The sequence below is a fragment of the Colias croceus genome, chromosome 1, assembly GCF_905220415.1.
Source record: "Colias croceus chromosome 1, ilColCroc2.1".
In the NCBI taxonomy this organism is placed as follows: Eukaryota; Metazoa; Arthropoda; class Insecta; order Lepidoptera; family Pieridae; genus Colias; species Colias croceus.
In genome coordinates this window covers 8848510-8869531 of record NC_059537.1, presented here as the reverse complement: position 1 = coordinate 8869531, position 21022 = coordinate 8848510, and the positions used below count along the sequence as shown (strand labels likewise).

Sequence of the window (21022 nt, the reverse complement as noted above, 5' to 3'; positions counted from 1 at the left end):
AACTATCTTTTTGACTCAGTTCATCTTTGCTTTTTTATATCAGATTTTTTTATTCATTTTATAGATTTCTTTAGTGCTTTCAATCCTTCTGAAAACTACTTGGGCTTGGCCTACATTTACTTCTTCATTTATAAAATTATGTTTTTCATTTTATTTTCGCATCTTATGTAATTGGTGAGCACATGAAACGATAGCCCAATATTTTTCAAAAAATATCTTTGCACAATATTCCTTTTGCCACAGATAAAACATTGCATGCCATTATTTTGCTTTTTATTGAGGTTTCGTAGGCATTATAGACTGTGATGATTATTAAATTTATTATTAGCTTTAAATGGTTTTGGTTTCTGTTATAAATGATCTGTTAATATATCTGTACAATAGACGAGCGAATACCACTTAAGACTGAAACGCTCGAGCACTATAGTATTACACATGCATCGCTCACTTGCCACTTCGTCTGATATAGGGCATCAATTGAAATGTGGTTGGATATACAGGGTTGGCAGCGTGTCTGCAAGCGCGCGTGCTGGCGTCAGAGTACTGGCGCGGGCGCGGCGGCGAGCAGAGCGCGGGAGGCGCGGGGCCGGGCGCGGGGAGCGGGGCTGGCGCGGGCGCGGGCGGGGGCGGGGGCGCGGGGGACGGGGACGAGCCGCGCCGCCGCACGCCGCCGCCCGACCCGCACTCCAACGCCTCCACACCGCTAGTCGACGAGCTGCCCGACCGTCCACCCGGTCAGTACACCTGTTGATGTATCGAATAATAGATTTTTTTTACTATATTTACGACCATGTCCTATATTAACATGCATCGGCGAGAAATTGAGCACATCGGTTGTTATAATAGGCATGACGACAGTATCCATAAATGATCGTATTAGTGTTTTTAAGGGAAAATGTATAATAAATAAATTAAATATAGTGACTTAGAAATCTTAAAAACATTAAGATTAATGAGATTATCAATAAAATAAAACATTGAAATTCTGCAGTTGGCCATTTTGACTAAAACACGCGTGACGTCACGCTTAAGTAAACAACTCACGTCAGATGTGTTTTGTTGTTATGAATATGTTGTGAATACGCATTTTTATTTATTTACTATTGTTTCACGTATGCTTTATCGACTCAGAACAGAAATATAATTGCGAATTCACCAATACGTGGTTCGGGGCTCTCCGCGCCAACTTTATACAATCATTTCTTATTATTTTCTCGCTTGAAATAATTACTAACACATTTTTGAGCATTATTTGTATGAGGATTCACACTGAAATACTGCACACCACTTATAAACTTTGAAATTCGTTTCTATAACACATATTAAATAAATATTTTTTTTAATTTTCTTCGCAATGCGTACAAATAATTACATATTTACTAAAAAGTGACGTCACGCCTACGCCATGACACCTGCGAGCTGTTTTGGCACAGTTAATAAATATTTTTTGAAAAATGGCTTGTATCTTCGTTAAATTTAGGTATATTACCGAAATATTGGGTTTTTCTTGTATAATAAACGTATACACACAATATTATGGAAGAGGATTTCAAAATCTTTCGTCATGCCTATTACTAGCATGCCTAAACTGTTAACAGACTCAGACATTATCACCAAAAATATATTCAAGCAGATGTTGGTATACGCTCTCAGTTCTACGAACACACATACTTATATAAAAGGAATTGATTTCAGAAGGTGAGGGTGGTGAAGAAGTCGAGGAGAGCAAGTGGCAAGACCGGATCGCATTCCGGTTCGATCAAATAATCTCGTTCGCGTCCACGGCAATAGAGGACAAGCGACGGCGCTCGGACGAGGCGTGCAACACGTCGCCGGACTCGGGCATCGGGGAGGCGGGCCGCGCGGCGGCGGCGGCGGCGCCCGCGCCCCCCGCGCCCTCCCCGTCGGCGCCCTCGCCGCCCGCGCCCTCGCCGCCGGCGCCCTCGCCGCCCGCGCCGTCGCCCCCGACGCACCACTTCAAGAAGCGCTTCTTCCGGCGCGAGCGCTGGAACACGTGGGCCAGCACGCCGCCGCCCGCCGTGGAGTGGGAGCGGCCGCCCATGTGACGCTCGAGCACGTAGCGCCGCCGCGTCCGAGATACACACTGCCCGCTTGGGAGCACGCGTCTCGCCTCCGCGATCGATACGCTTCCCGCATATTGACTATCGATTTTATTTGTTATTTTTTTTTCGAATATATAATGTAATTATGTATATTATTGAGTTTATTTTACGTTTAAGAAATGTAATTATTTAATGTTAGTTTCTATGTCGTTTTCCGGAACGCAGCGAACGATCGCGCCGCGGCGAAATGTATTTCATGTGTTCATTTAGCTCTTAGAATTCGAAATACACGATTCGGTGATTGTGCAACGGTTCGTTTTTACTCCGGTTTAGATGGATGTTTGTTGTTTTGTGTTTCGTTTTTGATGTTATGGTGAGCTCTGTCTGAATAATGTGAATCATTTCTTTGAGTATGTCTTTAATAAATTAGATAATTGTATCGTTAATGAACTTGTAAATACAACAGATGAATGTAATGATAGTATGGATAGAAGGTTAGATTAATTCGATTATAATTATTATAAAATATGCTTTAAAGAAGCTCCATATACTGCCGTTTACATAGCCGCTGCCTTATGGTACATACTTGACTTGAATCTACAATAGTCATTCAATGTAACAATGGTCTAGAATACATTATGATAATCATGTTGAACACGGCTTAGTCTTAATGTAGTCAAGTGAACCATAATAATGTTCAATAAAATGTGATATTATATCAATTTTTACTAAAAAGATCAAAAAATCTTTATTTTCATATCCAACGAAATGAGGTAAACTATATGCCGGCTTGTAAAGTAACAATAGAAGCTATGGTATTTATACAGCTGAAAGTTTGCATTCTTATACAATTAAAAAATATGTTCAAACTGATGAAATATTAATAACATTTCACCATTTTCATAAAGGAGACAGAAATACTGTATAATAGTGTATGAAATGTCTTAAACTGTGCAAGCTTGAATAAATGTAAATAATATTTAAATTTTTATATTGGAAATTTTATTTGACTGATTTTACTATGTTTGACGGGCGCAATGTCTTGGTGGTGCCAAAAAATTGAACAAGTTGTAAATAGACACATGATTGTAACTTAAAATTTAGGTAAATGCACTTAGGTAAGAAGTTATATTTCAAAATGCAGGTGAACAATCATGATATAATTTTTTACTGAATAATAGCAGTTATTGGCAAGATGTTCAAAAATAGCCTTATAAATAGTTCCTTTCAGTCGAATACAAGGGACACTAAATTTTTTTACATATTCAATTGTAAATAGATATGCATTTTATATTTAAGTGAAATGCATTATTAGTCAATAATTCGTAGTTCTCGCTAGGAACAGGGTCAATATAGAATGAAATGTTAATTCCCACATTTGTATAATACAAATATCACGTCGAGTTCCATAATAAGTATAAATTGCATAACAATTAACCTGGAATGTAATATTAAATACTGTCGCTCACGAAAAAATATCCGCCTTTTAGACGTAAGGCTTACATTTTATAAGGTCTGAATGGATTTCATAGAACTTTTTTTGGGATTATTAAGTAAAAAAAATCATGAAGTGCTATTTTATATCATTTTAAGTTACCGGTTAACCTTTCCAAAATTATGTAACAAAAATCACGACATTTATTATGCTTCAAATATATACTTAGAATTTTTGTCAACAACTCCTTAGTAACTCTAATCTGTTTCTTGAAAATTGATTTTTCTCCTCTTCAATTTCCACATAGGACCATCTTAAGAGGAATGAGCATTTTAAGCCCATTTATTTTTTATTATTAATAAAGAACATAGAATATCGCTAGCAAACTGGGCAATAAGCAGAATCCATTACATAATAAAATGCTCATAGCCTCACAATAAAAAAATCATGTCATGTCAACATTAGTATTAAAATGTACTCGAATCAAGGTGAAATTTGAGATCATTGTTAAAAGAAAGAGATATATATTGATAAATGCTTACAATACATAAATGACAATATCAGACAATGTGCTTAGATACTGAATTTGAAATGAACAAATATAAAACCAATTTTTGTCAAAAGTATCACGTCGTTTGTGTATTTTAAACATTGGAGTGCACTGGCTTGATTGTGCCTGATACTCACCAATGCCGCTCCAAACCTCAAAATTATGTATTGGTATAAGACGTATGTAAGTTGAATTAATAATTGGTTCGGAATTACCATAAGTAAGGTAGTATTATATATTGGCATACGATGTAGCTTGACCAGATCTCGAAGAGTGATTGCATTATTCAGTTTTGACTAACTTTTATTTTTATTTGGGGAAAATGAGCTAATCAGTGTGACGTTAGTGTCTAAAATAGTACAAATGAGAAGACTTATTGTCGTAAGCCTCGGACTATTCATCAATTGCAAATGCTAGGTTTGAGATGTATCCCTGTGTACTAGTTTTATTTTGTACTAAAAGTTAAAATAAATGAGTAATAATAATTGTTTCTTTTATTTATAGATATAAAGATTTATAAAAGACAAATTTGAGATAAAACTAAATATAGGCTATTTTAACAATCATTTCAATGAATTTATTTTTGTATTGTATAAATAAACAGAAAAATTTTTTTTTTGATTATAGATTGTAGTTTAAACAGTAGGTAGTTCATGTGCAGAAAGGTGCAAAATATGTATACAGTATTATAAAAAAAAAAAAAAAAATTCTTTATTGACAATAGTTTTACATTTTGAAATACTGTGAAGTCTCTGACTCCCAAACTAGGTAAAAACCTGTATGTCAGGAGCCCTCTTCCAAAGAATATTGTTTATACGTTCTTTAAAAGATTTTGGCAATTGATACTTATGATATATTTTAGATAGGTATCATGTGCGTATCATCATGAATATTGAATTGGGGCGTTGAGAACGCACCACAATAATTATAGACGCGGCGCTGTAGGTGCCTTATAATTTTTTTTAATTTCGTTTCTTTTTGTAACCAATAATTTTCGTCCACTTGAACTGATACATATATTATAAACTTATTTTTTAATAACCATTTTTTACTATAAAGTTTTATGCCTCCTCCACACTACTCGCGAAGTTCCTCGGCGAAGTACTCGGCCGAAGTTGACTGAAGTCCGCAGTGCTACACTACACACTCGTTCAACTTCGCGAGGAACGCATACGTTCATATTCAGAACGAACTTCAGGTAACTTCGTGCCCTTTGACTCGGGCGCAAAAACCGACAACAAACGGAAGTCGGCCGAGGCGAGGTAAAGTTGGACGAAGTAAGCCGAAGTGCCTCTCTACATTATTCTATTCGTCTAACCTCGTTCAACTTCGCGAGTAGTGTGGAGGAGGCATAAATTTGAACACCGATTGCGACAAATGTTTGCGTGTGCGATGTGCGACCACAGTGTGCGACACAGAGTAAGTATGTACCCACTACTCAAATCCGTATCTATTCTCTATTTCGTTCAAGAGTTTAATACGATTCAAACAATGGTGGCTCGGAACATCGTACGATCCGATGCGCAGAAAACAATTTTAGGTATTAGCGGGACGTTAAGGGACCTGTGCGCACCCGCACTCGCACCTGCACCGAACTTCCGAGCCGCCATTAATGAGATGTACTATACTAGTACAGAGTACTGATACACAAATAAAAAATGTGTGCGTGTACTAGTGTACACACGTAAGAGGTGAAACTTCTTTAGGACCTTATTTTTCAAAAAATAATTTACTATATGCAACTTTACAGAAATACAATCACGCGTGGTAGGGATAAGAAAAAGATGGCGCGTAACGAAAAAATGTTACACTAAATTTTTTTCCAACGCCGATAAAGAAGTTTCATTTCAATAATATCATAATGTTTAACTAATAATACATCCATACTAATATTATAAATGCGAAAGTAACTCTGTCTCTCTGTCTGTCTGTTACTCAATCACGCCTTAACTACTGAACCAATTTGCATGAAATTTGGTATAGAGATATTTTGATACCCAAGAAAGGACATAGGATAGGATTTATCCCGGAAATCCCACGGGAACAGGAACTATGCGAGTATGCGGGTTTTTCTTTGACTGCGCGGGCGATGCCGCGGGTGGAAAGCTAGTTTATTATAATTGAGTAAAATATGTTATGGACGCGACCGTGACGCGACCTGTGGATGTGACAGTACTTGTGGAGCATCCTCTCTGGTCCTCGCCATATTTACCGTGGGACTTCTTTTGAAGCGGGATTTTTTTTTTTATATCTTTGGTTATCTGTCTGCTCAGGTAATACTTTATTATCTATTGGTAATTACTTGTTAATAATCAAGAAGCTTATATCCTCTAATACACTGGAGATTGCACTATGACCATTAACTTGAAACAAGAAACTATGACATTCAATGACGTCAGTCATGTTATTTGTCTCTTTCTGTCGAGTGACCACGCTGGTTTGTAAATTCAGGATTTTTCAAAATAGAAAAAACTAAAAATCATGGTCTATAAATAATAACGACATATATTTTTAACAGTATTTATATTATAATATTATGGTCATACTTTATAGGTAGGTACATACAATTTTAATTGGTATAGAATGATAGTTATAAATAACTTTTGGCTACAAAGCTTGGATATGAACCGATATATAGCATTAACATCCTTTGTAAATAGAGGAAAGTTGTGTTTTGCATCAGATGCTGTTTACCAAATTGTTAGCTACTCAGATCTTCTTTTTAAACGCGTTGCTTCGACGGGTCAATTTCAAGCCAGAATCATCAAAGAAAAACTGTTTATAGCAGCCTTGCACACATTTCAGCTAACTTTACAAAGTTTATTTTTCAAAAGGTATTTTTTTCTGGGTCGTAATCCTAAGTAACCTTGATGGGCACATATATTTCTTTTTATTTTACTTTTTGGAAAGCTGAAATACGTAAAACAAAAAAATATGAGGTAAGTTAAAAAAGTATAAATTTCAATGTAAAAACGAACAATCTTATAACTACATGTGAGTGCAATACCGATGTCATGTGTTGTTTCATTACTAGTAACAATCTTTAAAATAGTGTTCTAAATTTTCATCATAATATTTTTATTACAATATATTCTCTTCGCTATCCATAAAAACTCGTCATCATGGTTACCTTACTTGTTAAATCTGTTTATTAAAAACTTGTTGAAAAATGATAAAGTATTAGGGAAATAACAAATTTAACATGACTGCTTACTAAAATGATGCTAAATTAGACAATTTTTGCCATTGAAATGATTCTAAACAGGTAAATGCAGGAGTATTGAGGAATATTGTAAATAAGGTAAATATACACTTGCCTGTGAAATTCTATGCCAGAATTTGGTGTCCAAACACTTCTGCAATTTTGCACAATACAATGCATTCTTTATATTCGGAAAATATTCATTAAATAAGCAACAATATTAACTTAAATATTCGAAGCGACGCAATTTTTTTGACACACATGCCATATTGACAAAGTGAGAGTTGCTACAATTTTATTATGGTGACTACCCATAATCAGGGAGTATCGCTTTTTAATAATTGGTTCAGATACTTAGTTTATTTAGCATAAATAATAATTGTCTCATCCAACAATGCTTCTGAATAACGTTGTTGGCAATTTATCAACAAACTCATGTACAAAAACTAACCTTTTGCACAGAATATTACAGCATACATAGTAGCCTTGGGAAAACTTCGTATTAACAGTGGCAATACCAAGTTAGGTGTGAAAGTGATAAAAAACATGAACTGGGCAATATTTTCTTGTTACACGTCAATGTTCATACCGAAATCTCCAGTGTATTAGATATAAGCTTCTTGTTAATAATTGATGAAAAAAATATGTTATATGACATTGACATTACACAGTGAGCAATGACCATTGACCGTAACTGTATTTACTATTTTTATTTTTTTCTTGTAAGCTAGAAATAGGGAGGCATTTTATTTAATTTCGTAATAAAAATATTCAAAATAGATTATAATTCAATCTAAATATAAAAACATCCGTGTGTTGTGCTCTAAGATCTTAATATTTTCCCGTTATGTGCATTGTCTCATCAAATGCGTCACGAATTGTGATATTCGTAAGAAAAATCCTTTGAAATTTCCTAGCAATGTCTTTTATATTGTATTAAAACATAAACAAGACTATCATTATGAAGTCGACTTTTGTTAATTAGATTATAAGTTGTTTAACGACATAATAAAACTTAGTGTGCTTAGATGAACGAAACAATCAAAATTTTAATAAAATTGGTCAAATTCAGATAACATTACCTACAATCCAAACTATAAATACACATTACATAAGCACAGTCCCCTTATTGGGCGGTGCTTTTAAACAAAGAGAAGAAAAAGAAGAAATATTATAGAAATCTCACAATTAACTGTACTCATGAAATGCAATCTAAAAGAACTCGCTCTTCTGAGCGACAAGCCTTGCATTATGGAAGGTAGACTAAATTACAAAAAAATATCAGGAAATTATCGAAATCAAACAGGTGATTAACTAATAAGAATTAAATACATGTTTTTTGATGGCATTTATAGCTATATATTTTTATTCCTTATTTAATGTTATTTTAGCATACAAAGAAAGATGGTTTAGATTAATAAACAACTACTTATTTTATTTTAAAATAAATGAAATGGGAAATTTTGACACAAAAACCCCAGCCGGAGTTTTTGTCATGGAAAACTCATCCGTCCAAATGGAACATGGACATCACATTTCATTCTCATTCTCAATTTCTTTTATGTAAGTGTGAATTAAAATATATTGTGCATTTTGCAATATAATAACAAAATTAATGTTGATATATTTTGTAGTGATGAACCAGACAAGCGTCATATTTTTGCTGCTCGAAGTGAAGATAATGTGGTGCAATGGGTATTGAAGTTAAGACAGTGTTCATATGAGTACTTACGTAATCAGTTACATGCCCTTCAGTCAAAGATATATTCTATCACTGGCAAGGTAATAATGTAATTATGTATCGCTGAATAAAAAATGATACTATTTACAACGATTATTCAATATCTAATTCTTCATTAAAAAAACATTCCCTATTGTTTCAGGATCCCCTTCTTCTTGTTCCACGGAATGATGGTGCTTGTTTGTGGGCACCTTCGGTACCATTCTCTACGGTACCAGCTTGCACAGTTAACACTAGCTCCTTTAGCTGTCATCTTCATACCAATGGTGCATTTACTCTAGAAAGGAGTAAATCAGACGTCCAAGCTCATAGACATTTAAGATCTGAATATCAAAATACAGCAATATTTTATACTAACAATGATCTAGTTAATGAACCAAAGACAGATAATCAAGGGTACTCTTTGGAAAAGAGCAAAACATCAATTTTAACAGCTAGTTTAAATCCCATTGATATATCTATTTTTGATAACAGACCTCTATACTCAAGGACTGCACCTAGTCCTCCTGTAAGAACAAAATTGTCACCAAGCAGCAGAAGAAATGATATGAAAAAGGAAATTAACACATTTACTGAGCAAGGAAAGATTTTAGGTCAAAACAGTATATTAGATGTAGCACCTATTCCCCCCAGGAGAAAGATTTCACCGAAACACAGTGATGAAACTATTGCTCATTCTAGTAACCATAGTTTAAATTCTAGCAAAGAGACAATAGATAAACCAAGTGAAGATCTTATCCAGTTTTAGTTAAATTATTTATATTTTTCTGATATTTTATATAATTAGATATTAGAAGACATATTGCAGCTTTGCTGTTATAGAATGTTTATACTTTATAATTCTATTGAAAATTCAAGCCCCACCAAGTAGTGTTATTAATATGTTTACTTGCCTCCTTACTAACTCATGGTGTTCATTACTGTTAAACCAATACTAGTCAATGTAAAAGATAGGTTCATTGTAAAACTTAATAATAGCTATAATGACATCACACAGACAGTATTGTTATAAGGCTTGCAGCTGCATAATGTAAATAATTACTTAGTTTTACTAACTATAAAAAACTGATGAACAAAGTATATTCAAAACACAAATAAAAGGTCCTATGGGAATTTCTCAATAGAACATGCTGATGTAGGAAATATTTAAATTTTTATTTTTTTATTGTCAGCTTTTCCCAACTATGCTTCATGAACTGAGATGTGTCTGTTAAGGATTTTTATCCTTTAGGGCTGATTTTTCAATCCTTGGTTGAAATTAATTCATCCTACCATATCAAAAATGTATTCTATTTGTCTGTAATTGACAGTTTACAGGTGACATTTTAATATGTTCGTGTAATACTTTATTAGACGGATACATTTTAACCAAGGATTGAAAAATCGGCCCTTATTAAAAAGAAAATGAATCAAATAAACCAATCAACTTGAAATAAATTCAAAAGAATAGAATATGGATGGCCTTACATACTATGAATAAGTTTTTATTGAACTCTGTTAGATTTTAGATATACATATTACCTATATCTATATTATATAATGAACATGTATAAGAAGATATTATGAATACATATATATTTTAAATTTGTATAAACATTTTAAAATCGCTTTATTTTATACAATAAGAACTTGTAAATCTTGCTATGAAATTTTCATGTATATTTCATCTACACACTTTTAATATTTGTAACAAGTTTTTAACATGACAAGTAGTATGTGATACTAAAGAAATAAATATATTTTTTTTAATAGATTTTGTCTTTTACTTTTCAATTGACTCTCATCATCTTTTTATTATATATTACTATATGTAGCCAGAATCACATAATCATGAATACAGAGACAGCCCTTCCCGCAATCAAAATAGTGACTTGCTATGTACTAAGCAAAAAAGTGTAATTCAGGCTCACCAAAATGCTCAGCGCCTAGCGCGATATTCACCTAAACATTGGCACCCTTTGTAACACGCTTATAATATTAGATTTACCCGTAGACCATAGAAATCTAAATAACAAGACACTAGAAGTCGTAAGCACGCGTGACCTTGTCGCCACTCAGGTGACTTCCAAACCACCAGTGCGTTCGTCACTATTCAGTTGCTCTCGAGACGTGCGTGTGTAAGCATAGTGTGTTTCATCATTTCCCATTGCGGAAATAATTAATCCTGCTATACTAATAAAGGAATAACATTTTATCGGTAATTATTTTTTTTAAATAATGCCGTTTTTCCTTAAAATTAAATTAAGGATTTTTTACAAGTAATACGAATGTCACCATAAAAATCTAATAATTATAACAATTAATGACACTGTGGACCGTTCTTATTATCACGTTTAACACAAATTTCAACCTTATTTCTATGTGTTTAGGTTCAAAGTTATATCTATTGAAAATTAACGCCCTCTGTTGTAGAAAAGCCGATTTTTTTTGAATTTGTCTATTTCTGAGAAAAAAGAAACAAAACATCTCATGTACCTGGGGATGTTATTCGAAAATAAACCGGTAAACCGTGCGTTAGGGTACTTAATAAAATGCTGTACCGTAAAACGGGGTTAATAGAAACAATCTAGACTTTCAAACCGACTTTAAAAATATAAATTGTAAGTTTCGGGTAATAAAGCTGCTTTCATTGTGGGAGTCCTTTGCTATTTTACAAGATAATTACAATTTTAATGCCAAATTATTATCTACTTAGGAGAAAAAGACAAAAACCTGGTCAATTTCTATTTTCCCGGAATATGGGGTCAATAGATACGACATATGGGGTTAATAGAGAAAAATGATAGGGTTGTCAAAAGATTTTATATTATGGTAGTGACGTCACAGAGATAATGAAATAAAAGAGTGTACATAATATATTAGAAAACCTTTTTATTAATATTAAAAATATAGTATTATAGAATAATCCTCCAAAGGATAGCCCCAGTCAGCACATATATTTATATACCTATTTAATAAATTCTTCTTCAGTTTCTTTGGATAAAACAGTTTGACCTTCTTGACTTTTCATATTTCTTATGCAGTGTCTGTATAAAACAGATATGTGTATATTATATTTCTTTGAGATAGTATCAAGAGAACAATTACTCGCAGAATATTCATTAACAGCCTGTTGTATTAAGTTGAAGTCATATTTTATATATATTTCTTACCCCGAGGGTCTGGTATGTAGTTGCGTGGCATATTGCTCGCAACTATACCTGCGTACACAAAATTAATTATTAAATATTAAAAAATCAACTTTTTAAAAATGTAGGTAGGTAATAAAGTTAAAACTCAACAACCTGCATAAAGTGCCAACCGTATCAAAAGCGTTTCTAAAAACCCCTTTCGCGTTTCTATTAAACTCTTTCTCGTTCCTATTTACCACTTTCCCGTTTCTATTCACCTCATATCGCGTTTCTATTCACCCCTCAGTCGTCTCTATTCACCTCTTAATCGAGAAATATTTATGGGTGCAATCTAAGAGCAATAAATTTAAATAATAATTAGAGAGAAGTTAATAAGAGCACAAAAGACATACATACTACCGTTGCACTTTGAACTCACTTTTTTGACATAAATTGCTAACTTCATACTATTCAAATGTTGTCATTCCAACAAAAAAATGTTGCCATTGTAAAAACTAAAAACACTATTGCGATTTTTGAAGTAGTTTTCAAATAACAGGCTTTACTTTTTCCCAAGAATATTTCTATTCACCCCGTGAATTCTATTTTAACTTAAAAAATAAATACCGTAAAACGGGGTGTTTTACGGTATTTATTTTTTAAAGTTAGTTTTCACAAAAATGAAGCTGTCCAATAAAAGGCATAGTTTACTTGTGTGTACTAGCTATCGGTTTAGATGTGTGGGTTTTGACGACAGTGGTCTACAGTGGTTTTCATACTAAATATGACAGTGTCTTTTTATTTAGATTTCTATGGCTATACCTTTTGACTCGATTTAGACCCACTTGTAATGGACAGAATAATTCGAATTTGTGCCTATATCAAAGACCGGTAAGAATACATTTATTTATTTACTCATATTTATTTATTTATTCTATTAATATCCTGAATGATAAAAATTAATGTAATAAACACATAATATTGTTTACTTTGGAAGTTGTTGATTCTATCATTTAAACGTGTATTTTTTAACTAGGTAAGAAAATTAAGCCGAAAGTGGACCATCAGCATTTTTAAAATAATCGTGTAGTTTGGTAAATCCTCAAGGGTAGGGGATGAGCTAATGGTGTAGGGGTGGGGGCGTGAGCTAATTGTGTAGTGGTGGGGGAGGGTGAGCGGACTGTGTAGGGAGGGGAGTCATATTTTTACAAACGACCGCGACGGTTTGATAGATATAGGTACATGGGGATAAAAATAAAACATCTTATTTTCATAACATAATTAAGATATATTGACAGTTAATTAGTATTCTTGCTTTCGCTATGTTTTCGTTTTCGCGATTTTGTTTTAGCTCCTCTCTTTAATTCAATGGATTTTTTAACCTTTGTATTATTTTCAACGTATATTGACTGTTTCGTTGATGAAATAGCTAACTGATAACTACCAATTAGAGGTGTTAACTTGTCTGATGTAACTTCTATTTGTGGGATTTCCGCCTTGCCGCCGGATTGTAGTATTTCCTGGAATTAAGTATTATCACTACACAGTAGGTATAAAACAAAGTCGCTTTCTCTGTCCCTATGTCCCTTTGTATGCTTAAATCTTTAAAACTACGCAACGGATTTTGATGCGGTTTTTTTTAATTGATAGAGTGATTCAAGAGGAAGGTTTTAGTACACCGTAAAATGGGGTTAATAGACACAACTTTCAACTTCTAGACTGATTTTCTTACACATTTTGTATTAAAGCTGTTATCAAATATTTGTCAAATTGCGAGTCTCGTTTTAATTTACCAAATAGTTATGCTTTGATTATACATAAATTTGAGAATTATTTGTGAAATAGGAAAAAGTAGGCCGTTTCTATTTACCTTGAAAGTGGGGTCAAAAGATACGACAGAGGGGTGAATAGAGAAAAAACTTAGGGTTGTCAAAATCAACTTGTATTGTACTTATGTACCTACTTATTCGTTTTTCAGTAAACAACTATCAACAATAATTGAAAAGTTTAATTTTTGTAATTATAATCATATTGGTAGCGTTAGTAACATTACAAAGGTTGAAAATATTAATGCCGATTAAGGCCGTTGAAGATAAAAAATGTAACTTTCAAATTAAAGTGTCACAGAAAAACATTTTAACAAAAATTTTTAATTGAAAACTGTCATGATGAAAAAATACTCGATTGACAACCCTGAAAATCATGTTTCTATTCACCTCTTTCTCGTTGCTATCAACCCCTCACTCGTATCTATTCACACCTTTGATCGATTCTATTGACCCTAAGGGCGTGTCTAATCGCCCCCCACTGGGTTCTATTCACCTCGAATTCTGTAAAAAATTTCTAAGTCTCGATTTTACTAAAAAATTAGAACAAAATGATGGAATATTGATACTCAACTTTTTATTCCTAATAGATGAGAAACTTAGCTATCCAAGTATGCAAATTGACAAGGAGATAACGGTGAAGAACTTGATGTTTTTTTAAAAGTTTTACACAGTTAATAAACAGTTGTACGCAGACGTGACGCGACTTCAACAGCTTTTTTCTTTATGTCATTAAACTTTACGTAAATTTTAATGTTGCCAGATTGAAGGAAAAATGTTGCAGTTTTATTAATAGTGGGAATAAAGATACTTTAACAGACTATAGAGACACTAGAACGACCTTAATAAAGTTCTCAGGTTTGTTTCTATACACCCCGCGATTTCTATTCACCCCATTTTACCAGTATATTATTTATTAGGTCTTAGACAAAGCGGGCGAAGCCGCGGGCGGTAAGCTAGTTAAAAATATAAATCATGTTGATGATTTACTATTTTTTTGTTTGTATTCATTATAAAGCTAAGTAGGTATACATTTCTGCAACTATTGGAAGTGTTATATTATAATATTATATCTGTCGATTTTCGTCATTAAAAACAACTGAGATTTAAGTGCAAACTATGAATTGCTTTACTAAGAGAAACTATATATATATATATATATATATATATATAGGTACTAAAAGGAAAGAATATAACTTTGCAATACTAATACCTTAAACATCTGCATTTGGTTTTGAACTAAGATAGTAACTGCATTCCCTAGGTTACCAGCTCTGCCAGTTCGTCCTATTCTATGTACATAGGTCTTTATATTCTTAGGAGGATCATATGATATTACATAATTACAATCTGGTATATCAATTCCTCTTGCTAAAGCGTCAGTGCTTATAATACTGTAAAAAAAAAAACATATTTTAGGCATAGAGATAAATTTTAGGATATTTTTATGAATCTATACATACAATATGTCACCGTCATCTGGTGAAACTTGCTATTTGATTGAATGACTAGCACATTCATTGGTTGACGTAAATCAATTTAAATGACAAGGCAGAAGCGTGAAATGTCACTCAAGTTCATAGTTAGCGGAATGAAACATAGCCGGATAGCCCTTTGATTAGAGCGCGGATGTAAAATCAGTCAAGTGATTGAAATTTAGTTTATTTTTTCCCACTGCGGCGCTAGTAGTCTCCAAAACAAATATGGCGTCAAACATCTCGTACATATGGAAGTGTTGATTTTTTATTTAATACAAGTGCTTTATTCGTATTATAATAGTTTGATAGCATGGATTTACCTATTATTACGCCGCAGCCGGATACTTTTAAAGAAAAATTTGAGTCGATACTGGCTGTATACGAACAACAAAATCAAGGTAAGTTCGTTTTTGTTTCATTTATTTGTGAGAATTTAGGCTTGGTAACTAATACTTGATAACGTGAACACAACAACAATTTATTATGTTGTTACTGTTTCAGGATCCCAAAGAAAACCATGGACTTCCGAAAGAATTTCAGAGGTTATAAACAATGTTCGAAAGGCTAGGGTGTCCATGGTTTTTAAGCAAGTCAGGACATCTATGGATTATTACTGGATATCAAAGTACGATACTATGGTAATAGGTAACGAAGATTTTTTAATATTTAAAAGGAAATCTCCTGATGACCCGACGGTGCGTATAATATCTACTAGTGAATATTTTGCAACATTGCAAGAAATCCATAATGCATGCGGTCATGGTGGACGAGACAAAATGATACATGCTATCAAGTCAAGATATTATATACCAAGAAAAGCAATAGAAATATTTCTTGATCTTTGTCCTACCTGTGAAACGAAAAAGGCCTTACCCAAAAAAGGTATAGTAACAAAGCCAATTGTACCTCAGGATTTTAATATGCGAGGGCAGGTAGATTTGATAGACTTTCAGTCTTGTCCCGATGACGAGTACAAGTGGTTATTGCATTACGAAGACGATGCCACAAAATTCGTTAGCCTTCGGCCGCTTAAAACTAAAACAGAACAGGAAATAGCAATAGAGTTAATGAAAATATTTATGATTTTTGGCGCACCTTACATCTTGCAATCTGATAACGGACGTGAATTCACGGAAAATATTATCGAAGAATTAACTACAATATGGCCTGAGTGTAAAATAGTTCATGGGAGCCCTAGGCATCTTCAGAAACAGGTAGAGGTCAGTGTAGAAAGAAGCAAGCAGGATGTCGACAATATGTTGAGGACGTGGATGAATGACAACAACTCGACAAATTGGTCTGTAGGATGCCATCATGTTCAATATAAAAAAAATGTTTCATTTCATCACATACTTGGAAGATCTCCATACAAAGCTTTATTTGGCTGTAATCCCAAATCTGGACAAAATGATTTGGGTACACCTATTTCAACGTTAAAACAGAAGAAGAATAACAAAACCTCAAGCAGTGCAAGAATTCAGTAGCAAAAACAAGCTTGTGGATTCAGCTTTATAGCCTGTAAATTTAGAGATTAAGAAGGACGAACATATATGTTATATTGAAGTTCCTGATCAAATTGAATGGGATGCAAATATTGAATTGGAGTCATGTTATTATTTTTTAGTTCATAATGACAACAAAAACCATACAGAAACTGAGGAGTAAGCAGACCAAGAGTCAAAGTTCACTTTTGCCGTATGTACAAAATGGCTGTACTGGGGCATATAAGTGCAGGCTATGTGAACATACGATGCTTGCTATTTATTTATTTCTTTGCGATATGTGAATTGTTGGATGAAGGCTACGGTTCAAAGATTTTTAAGAAAAGTGAATATAAAAAACAAAATAAAACTCTCAAAGAAACAAAACTAGCTGCCGAGAAAATGGTAAATAATATGGCAAAAAAGACAACTGGTTGAACGGTGATTATTAGCGTTCCTAAAGTGGACCATAGTCCTTCAGACATACAAAATATAAGAGGAGAATTTGTTGACTTTCTGAAACAGAGTTTACAGGAATCATAAAAAGTTGGTTTGCATGGCAAGAAATGCAATTTTCATCTATAGATTACAATGATGATATTCCGACGATGATACATAATATTTACAAATATTTTTAAAGGAAATTGTGACATGGGAATCTTTATTTGGCGGCCATGGTTATCAAAAATGTATTTGTAAACTAACAAAAATAATAAAATCGTAGGACAGTTAAAACTGTACACTAAATTTACATTTTTTTAAATACTTGGAGCGTTTACAATTTTTACCTATTTCTCTGCATGCATGTCCGGGCTAAACTCAAAAAGTACTACATGGATTTACTTCAAAATTTGCATGAATATTACTAACAATTCGAAACAGCATATAGGCTATATATCATAACGCTAAGTCCAATAGGAGCCGAGCAATGTGGTAAAACCGTGGAGAATAGCTAGTAATATAAGTAAATAAAATATAAAAAAATCATATACATACACATTAATTTCACATTTCTTAAATTTCTTCAAAACATTATCCCTTGATGACCTATCTAATGATGCAGATAATTCTGCTATTTTTATTTGATTCTGTGCCCAATTATTTAAAAGCACTGTCAATCTATGAGCTGATTGACCTGAATTTGTGAAGCACAGAACTTTATCCCATTTTTGTTCAACTAGAAAATGATATAGTACAAGAGGTTTTTCTTCAGTGGAACACAATACAAACTGTTCCTGTAATTCATCTGGTGTTGTATACTTTTTGATTTGAAGTTTATTTAACGAGTCTGATATAGGAGCAACTGAAAATAGTTTAGGCTGAAATAGGCCCCACTGCTCTAACAATTCTGGATCAGGAGATAATGTTGCTGAAAATAAAAGCTTGTGTGGTGGTGCTTTTGTATCACAGATGAAATCCCAGTTTAGATGTGCAATTTTATTTGTTGCATGCCCTTCCAGTTTTATGTGTTTATACAAGTGATACAACCAATCATTTTGGATATTGTCCATAATTCTGTCAGCTTCATCTATTACAAGAAATTTTAAGTATTTTAATGAGAATCCTTCTGTATTTTGTAGGTGCTCTACTAATCTACCTGCCGTACATACAATAATATCTACTTCACTTATCCATCCATGTGTATCAGCTGTGAAATAAAATAGAGTTATTAAACATAAAATATAACAGTATTACTTAACAGTTTATATACTACTGAAATAGATTCTTACTATATCTAAGTATTTGTTGTTGTTCTTTCTGCCATGGTATGGATCCACTTAACAAGGCTACTTTAAGTCCAGTGTTCGTACAATATTTTCTAAACACTGCAGCAACTTGAGCAGCCAGTTCTTGAACAGGTAACACAATAAGAGCTCTTATGTGATGTCCTAATTCAGGCATAAGTGTCTAAAAGAAAGAGTTAAATAATTTAAGCAAAATCTTAAGCGCTCCACAGCAAAAAGGCCGTACATGCTAACGCATGTGTAGAAATTCGTAATTGATATTTAATAATTATAGGGTGGAACAAAATAATAATGACAAGTTCACAGGTATAATATGACGTGTTAACTATGATTTTGTTTATTATCTCTTAGGGTCAACTCACACCAAAAGAGCGGCGAAGCGCAGCGAAGCGGAGCGCAGTTTCAGTGCCATATGAATTTTAACTTTATTTTCATTAATATAATACTTATTATCTCATGAGAAACTCGAACGAGTCGCGTGGATGCGCTGCTGCTCGAGTTTCTCAGGCGATAATAAGTTTTATAGTAATGACAATAAAGTAAAAATTCATATGACACGGAAACTGCGCTCCGCTTCGCTGCGCTTCGCCGCTCTTTTGGTTTGAGTTGACCCTTACCTATCTCTGGTTGTTATTTATATTTATTTTACCTGTATTATTGGCAGAACAAAAGATAACGTTTTGCCACTGCCTGTTGGGGCGGAGACGCACACATCATGAGGCCACAGTGGAGCAGGTAGCTTATGTTCCTGCAGTATAAATGGTATAACTTGCTCTTGGACTGGAAATAAATGTGTGACACCTTCTCTAGCCAAATTCTCCTTTAATATATTGTGTAACCAAGCTTGTTCTTCCACTTTGCAAGTTAGCTTTTGCAAGTTTTTGGATACACCATATGCATGGGATAACCAGTATGGTAAGACTCGTTCAACCTGAAGAGAGAAAAATATTACATTATTTCATATTTCAGCCAATAACAGTTTATTAGGTACTATGTATTTTAATAAATGTAAATGGTACAAGTAGGTAGGTAGGGATTTAAGTATATTTTAATTCAAAAATCAAAGATTTGGTAAAATCACTACATAGTATAAAACAAAGTCACATTCTCTGTCCATATGTCCCTTTGTATGCTTAAATCTTTCAAACTACGCAATATATTTTGATGCAGTTTTTTTTTTAATAGATAGAGTGATTCAAGAGGAAGGTTTTAGTATATAATTTATTAGGTTTAAGTCAAAGCGGGTGAAGCCGCGGGCGGTAAGCTAGTATTTAACTATAAGGTACATAATTAATTATTTTTTCCAGTAACTACAGTTCAAATTTGATATAGACAATTTAAATTCACTTATTTCAAAGAGTTCAAAATTTTTTAAATCACTAAATTATTAAAAAAACATTTACCTGAGGTTTTTTTTCAAAATCACTACTACCCAATACTTGGAAATCGCTCATACGTTTATTTGTTTCATCTTTTTTAATTTCAGTTTTCAAAGTTTTTTCAATATCTGGTTGAGACTTAATTTCTATGCTATTCGTGTTAGTTTCTGGGAGGTCCAAATTTTCTTTTGATTCATTTAATACTTCTTCGTTCAATGTCGATGATGATACGTCGAGTGAAACTTTTTTAGCAGAGACTTTTTTTCTTTCTTCAATTTGTTCCTTGAGCCTTTGTAGATGCAAGGATTCTGAGACATCATTATTTTCGTCGGTTTCTTTATACCTGAAATACAATAATTATAAAGTGATTAGATTCAGTAAGTTGATTTTTAAAGATATGCTTTATTTAGAACAGTAACTTAGCAACTTTGGGAGTAAATACTTAATCAACAAAGACCATAAAATATCAGACAAAAATTAATTACAGACCTATTGATTATAAATAAATCCATTTTTGTTCAGTTTAGGCAGCTGCACCTTGAGTAATTTGATAATATTCTAAACAATATTTTGATTTAAAACATAAGTTTTTCAACACATAACCTATTTGCCCACATCACATTGATTTGTTTTCTTTCTCACAAGTCAAAAGTGACATTACTCGTGTTAACCACAGCTAACCAATGACTAATCAAATATCAAATTGTTTCTCTCTGTCCGTTTGTCGTCTTTTGATTTTGTAAAACAATTCTTTATAAAAAACTAGATAAGTTCCGATGTGATAAATGCTATGCATAATTAAATTGTTTTAAACTGTGGTTTTAAAGATATCTATATGTAAATAAAAAGAAACCCGTTTCGCGTTGTCACGGCATCACGCGTGATCGGGTGGACCGATTTTGATAATTCTTTTTTTATTATATTCCTTAAAGTACGAGGATGGTTCTTATGTAGAGAAAACGTAAATATGTACCACGGGCGAAGCCGGGGCGGACCGCTAGTAATATATAAA

At 33.3% G+C, this 21022-nt stretch overlaps 4 protein-coding genes and 1 long non-coding RNA gene across 7 annotated transcripts in view; 3 read left to right on the top strand and 2 right to left on the bottom strand.

Annotated features, from left to right (window-relative positions):
* LOC123693161 (histone-lysine N-methyltransferase, H3 lysine-79 specific) overlaps nucleotides 1-4533 on the top strand; it is a 29314-nt gene extending 24781 nt beyond the window's left edge. For 2 of the 3 annotated variants that reach the window (XM_045638150.1, XM_045638137.1), the window contains exons 16-17: nucleotides 501-734; nucleotides 1696-4533. In XM_045638150.1, the coding sequence (XP_045494106.1) occupies nucleotides 501-734; nucleotides 1696-2066 (605 nt within the window). In that variant the 3' untranslated portion in view covers nucleotides 2067-4533. The remainder of the gene's footprint in view (nucleotides 1-500; nucleotides 735-1695) is intronic. The other variant, XM_045638143.1, reaches the window with a different exon arrangement.
* A 3394-nt stretch (nucleotides 4534-7927) lies between these two features.
* On the top strand, nucleotides 7928-10744 carry LOC123693439. The gene is made up of 4 exons (XM_045638537.1): nucleotides 7928-8556; nucleotides 8642-8813; nucleotides 8885-9032; nucleotides 9134-10744. The coding sequence occupies exons 1-4, from the start codon at nucleotides 8451-8453 to the stop codon at nucleotides 9737-9739; spliced, it is 1032 nt and encodes a 343-aa protein (XP_045494493.1). The 5' UTR covers nucleotides 7928-8450; the 3' UTR covers nucleotides 9740-10744.
* A 1098-nt stretch (nucleotides 10745-11842) lies between these two features.
* On the bottom strand, nucleotides 11843-12729 carry LOC123693592. Its single transcript, XR_006751706.1, has 2 exons — nucleotides 12276-12729; nucleotides 11843-12191 (listed from the first exon to the last, which is right to left on the bottom strand). It is a non-coding gene; the product is annotated as an uncharacterized LOC123693592 (long non-coding RNA).
* Nucleotides 12730-13368: 639 nt separating this feature from the next.
* On the bottom strand, nucleotides 13369-20654 carry LOC123693315 (probable ATP-dependent RNA helicase Dbp73D). The gene is made up of 7 exons (XM_045638358.1): nucleotides 20500-20654; nucleotides 20035-20353; nucleotides 19281-19562; nucleotides 18617-18794; nucleotides 17883-18534; nucleotides 15141-15321; nucleotides 13369-13621 (listed from the first exon to the last, which is right to left on the bottom strand). The coding sequence occupies exons 1-7, from the start codon at nucleotides 20520-20522 to the stop codon at nucleotides 13400-13402; spliced, it is 1857 nt and encodes a 618-aa protein (XP_045494314.1). The 5' UTR covers nucleotides 20523-20654; the 3' UTR covers nucleotides 13369-13399.
* LOC123693411 (KRAB-A domain-containing protein 2-like) lies at nucleotides 15617-17885 on the top strand. Its single transcript, XM_045638494.1, has 2 exons — nucleotides 15617-15803; nucleotides 15907-17885. The coding sequence occupies exons 1-2, from the start codon at nucleotides 15716-15718 to the stop codon at nucleotides 16887-16889; spliced, it is 1071 nt and encodes a 356-aa protein (XP_045494450.1). The 5' UTR covers nucleotides 15617-15715; the 3' UTR covers nucleotides 16890-17885.
* Nucleotides 20655-21022: the final 368 nt, after the last annotated feature.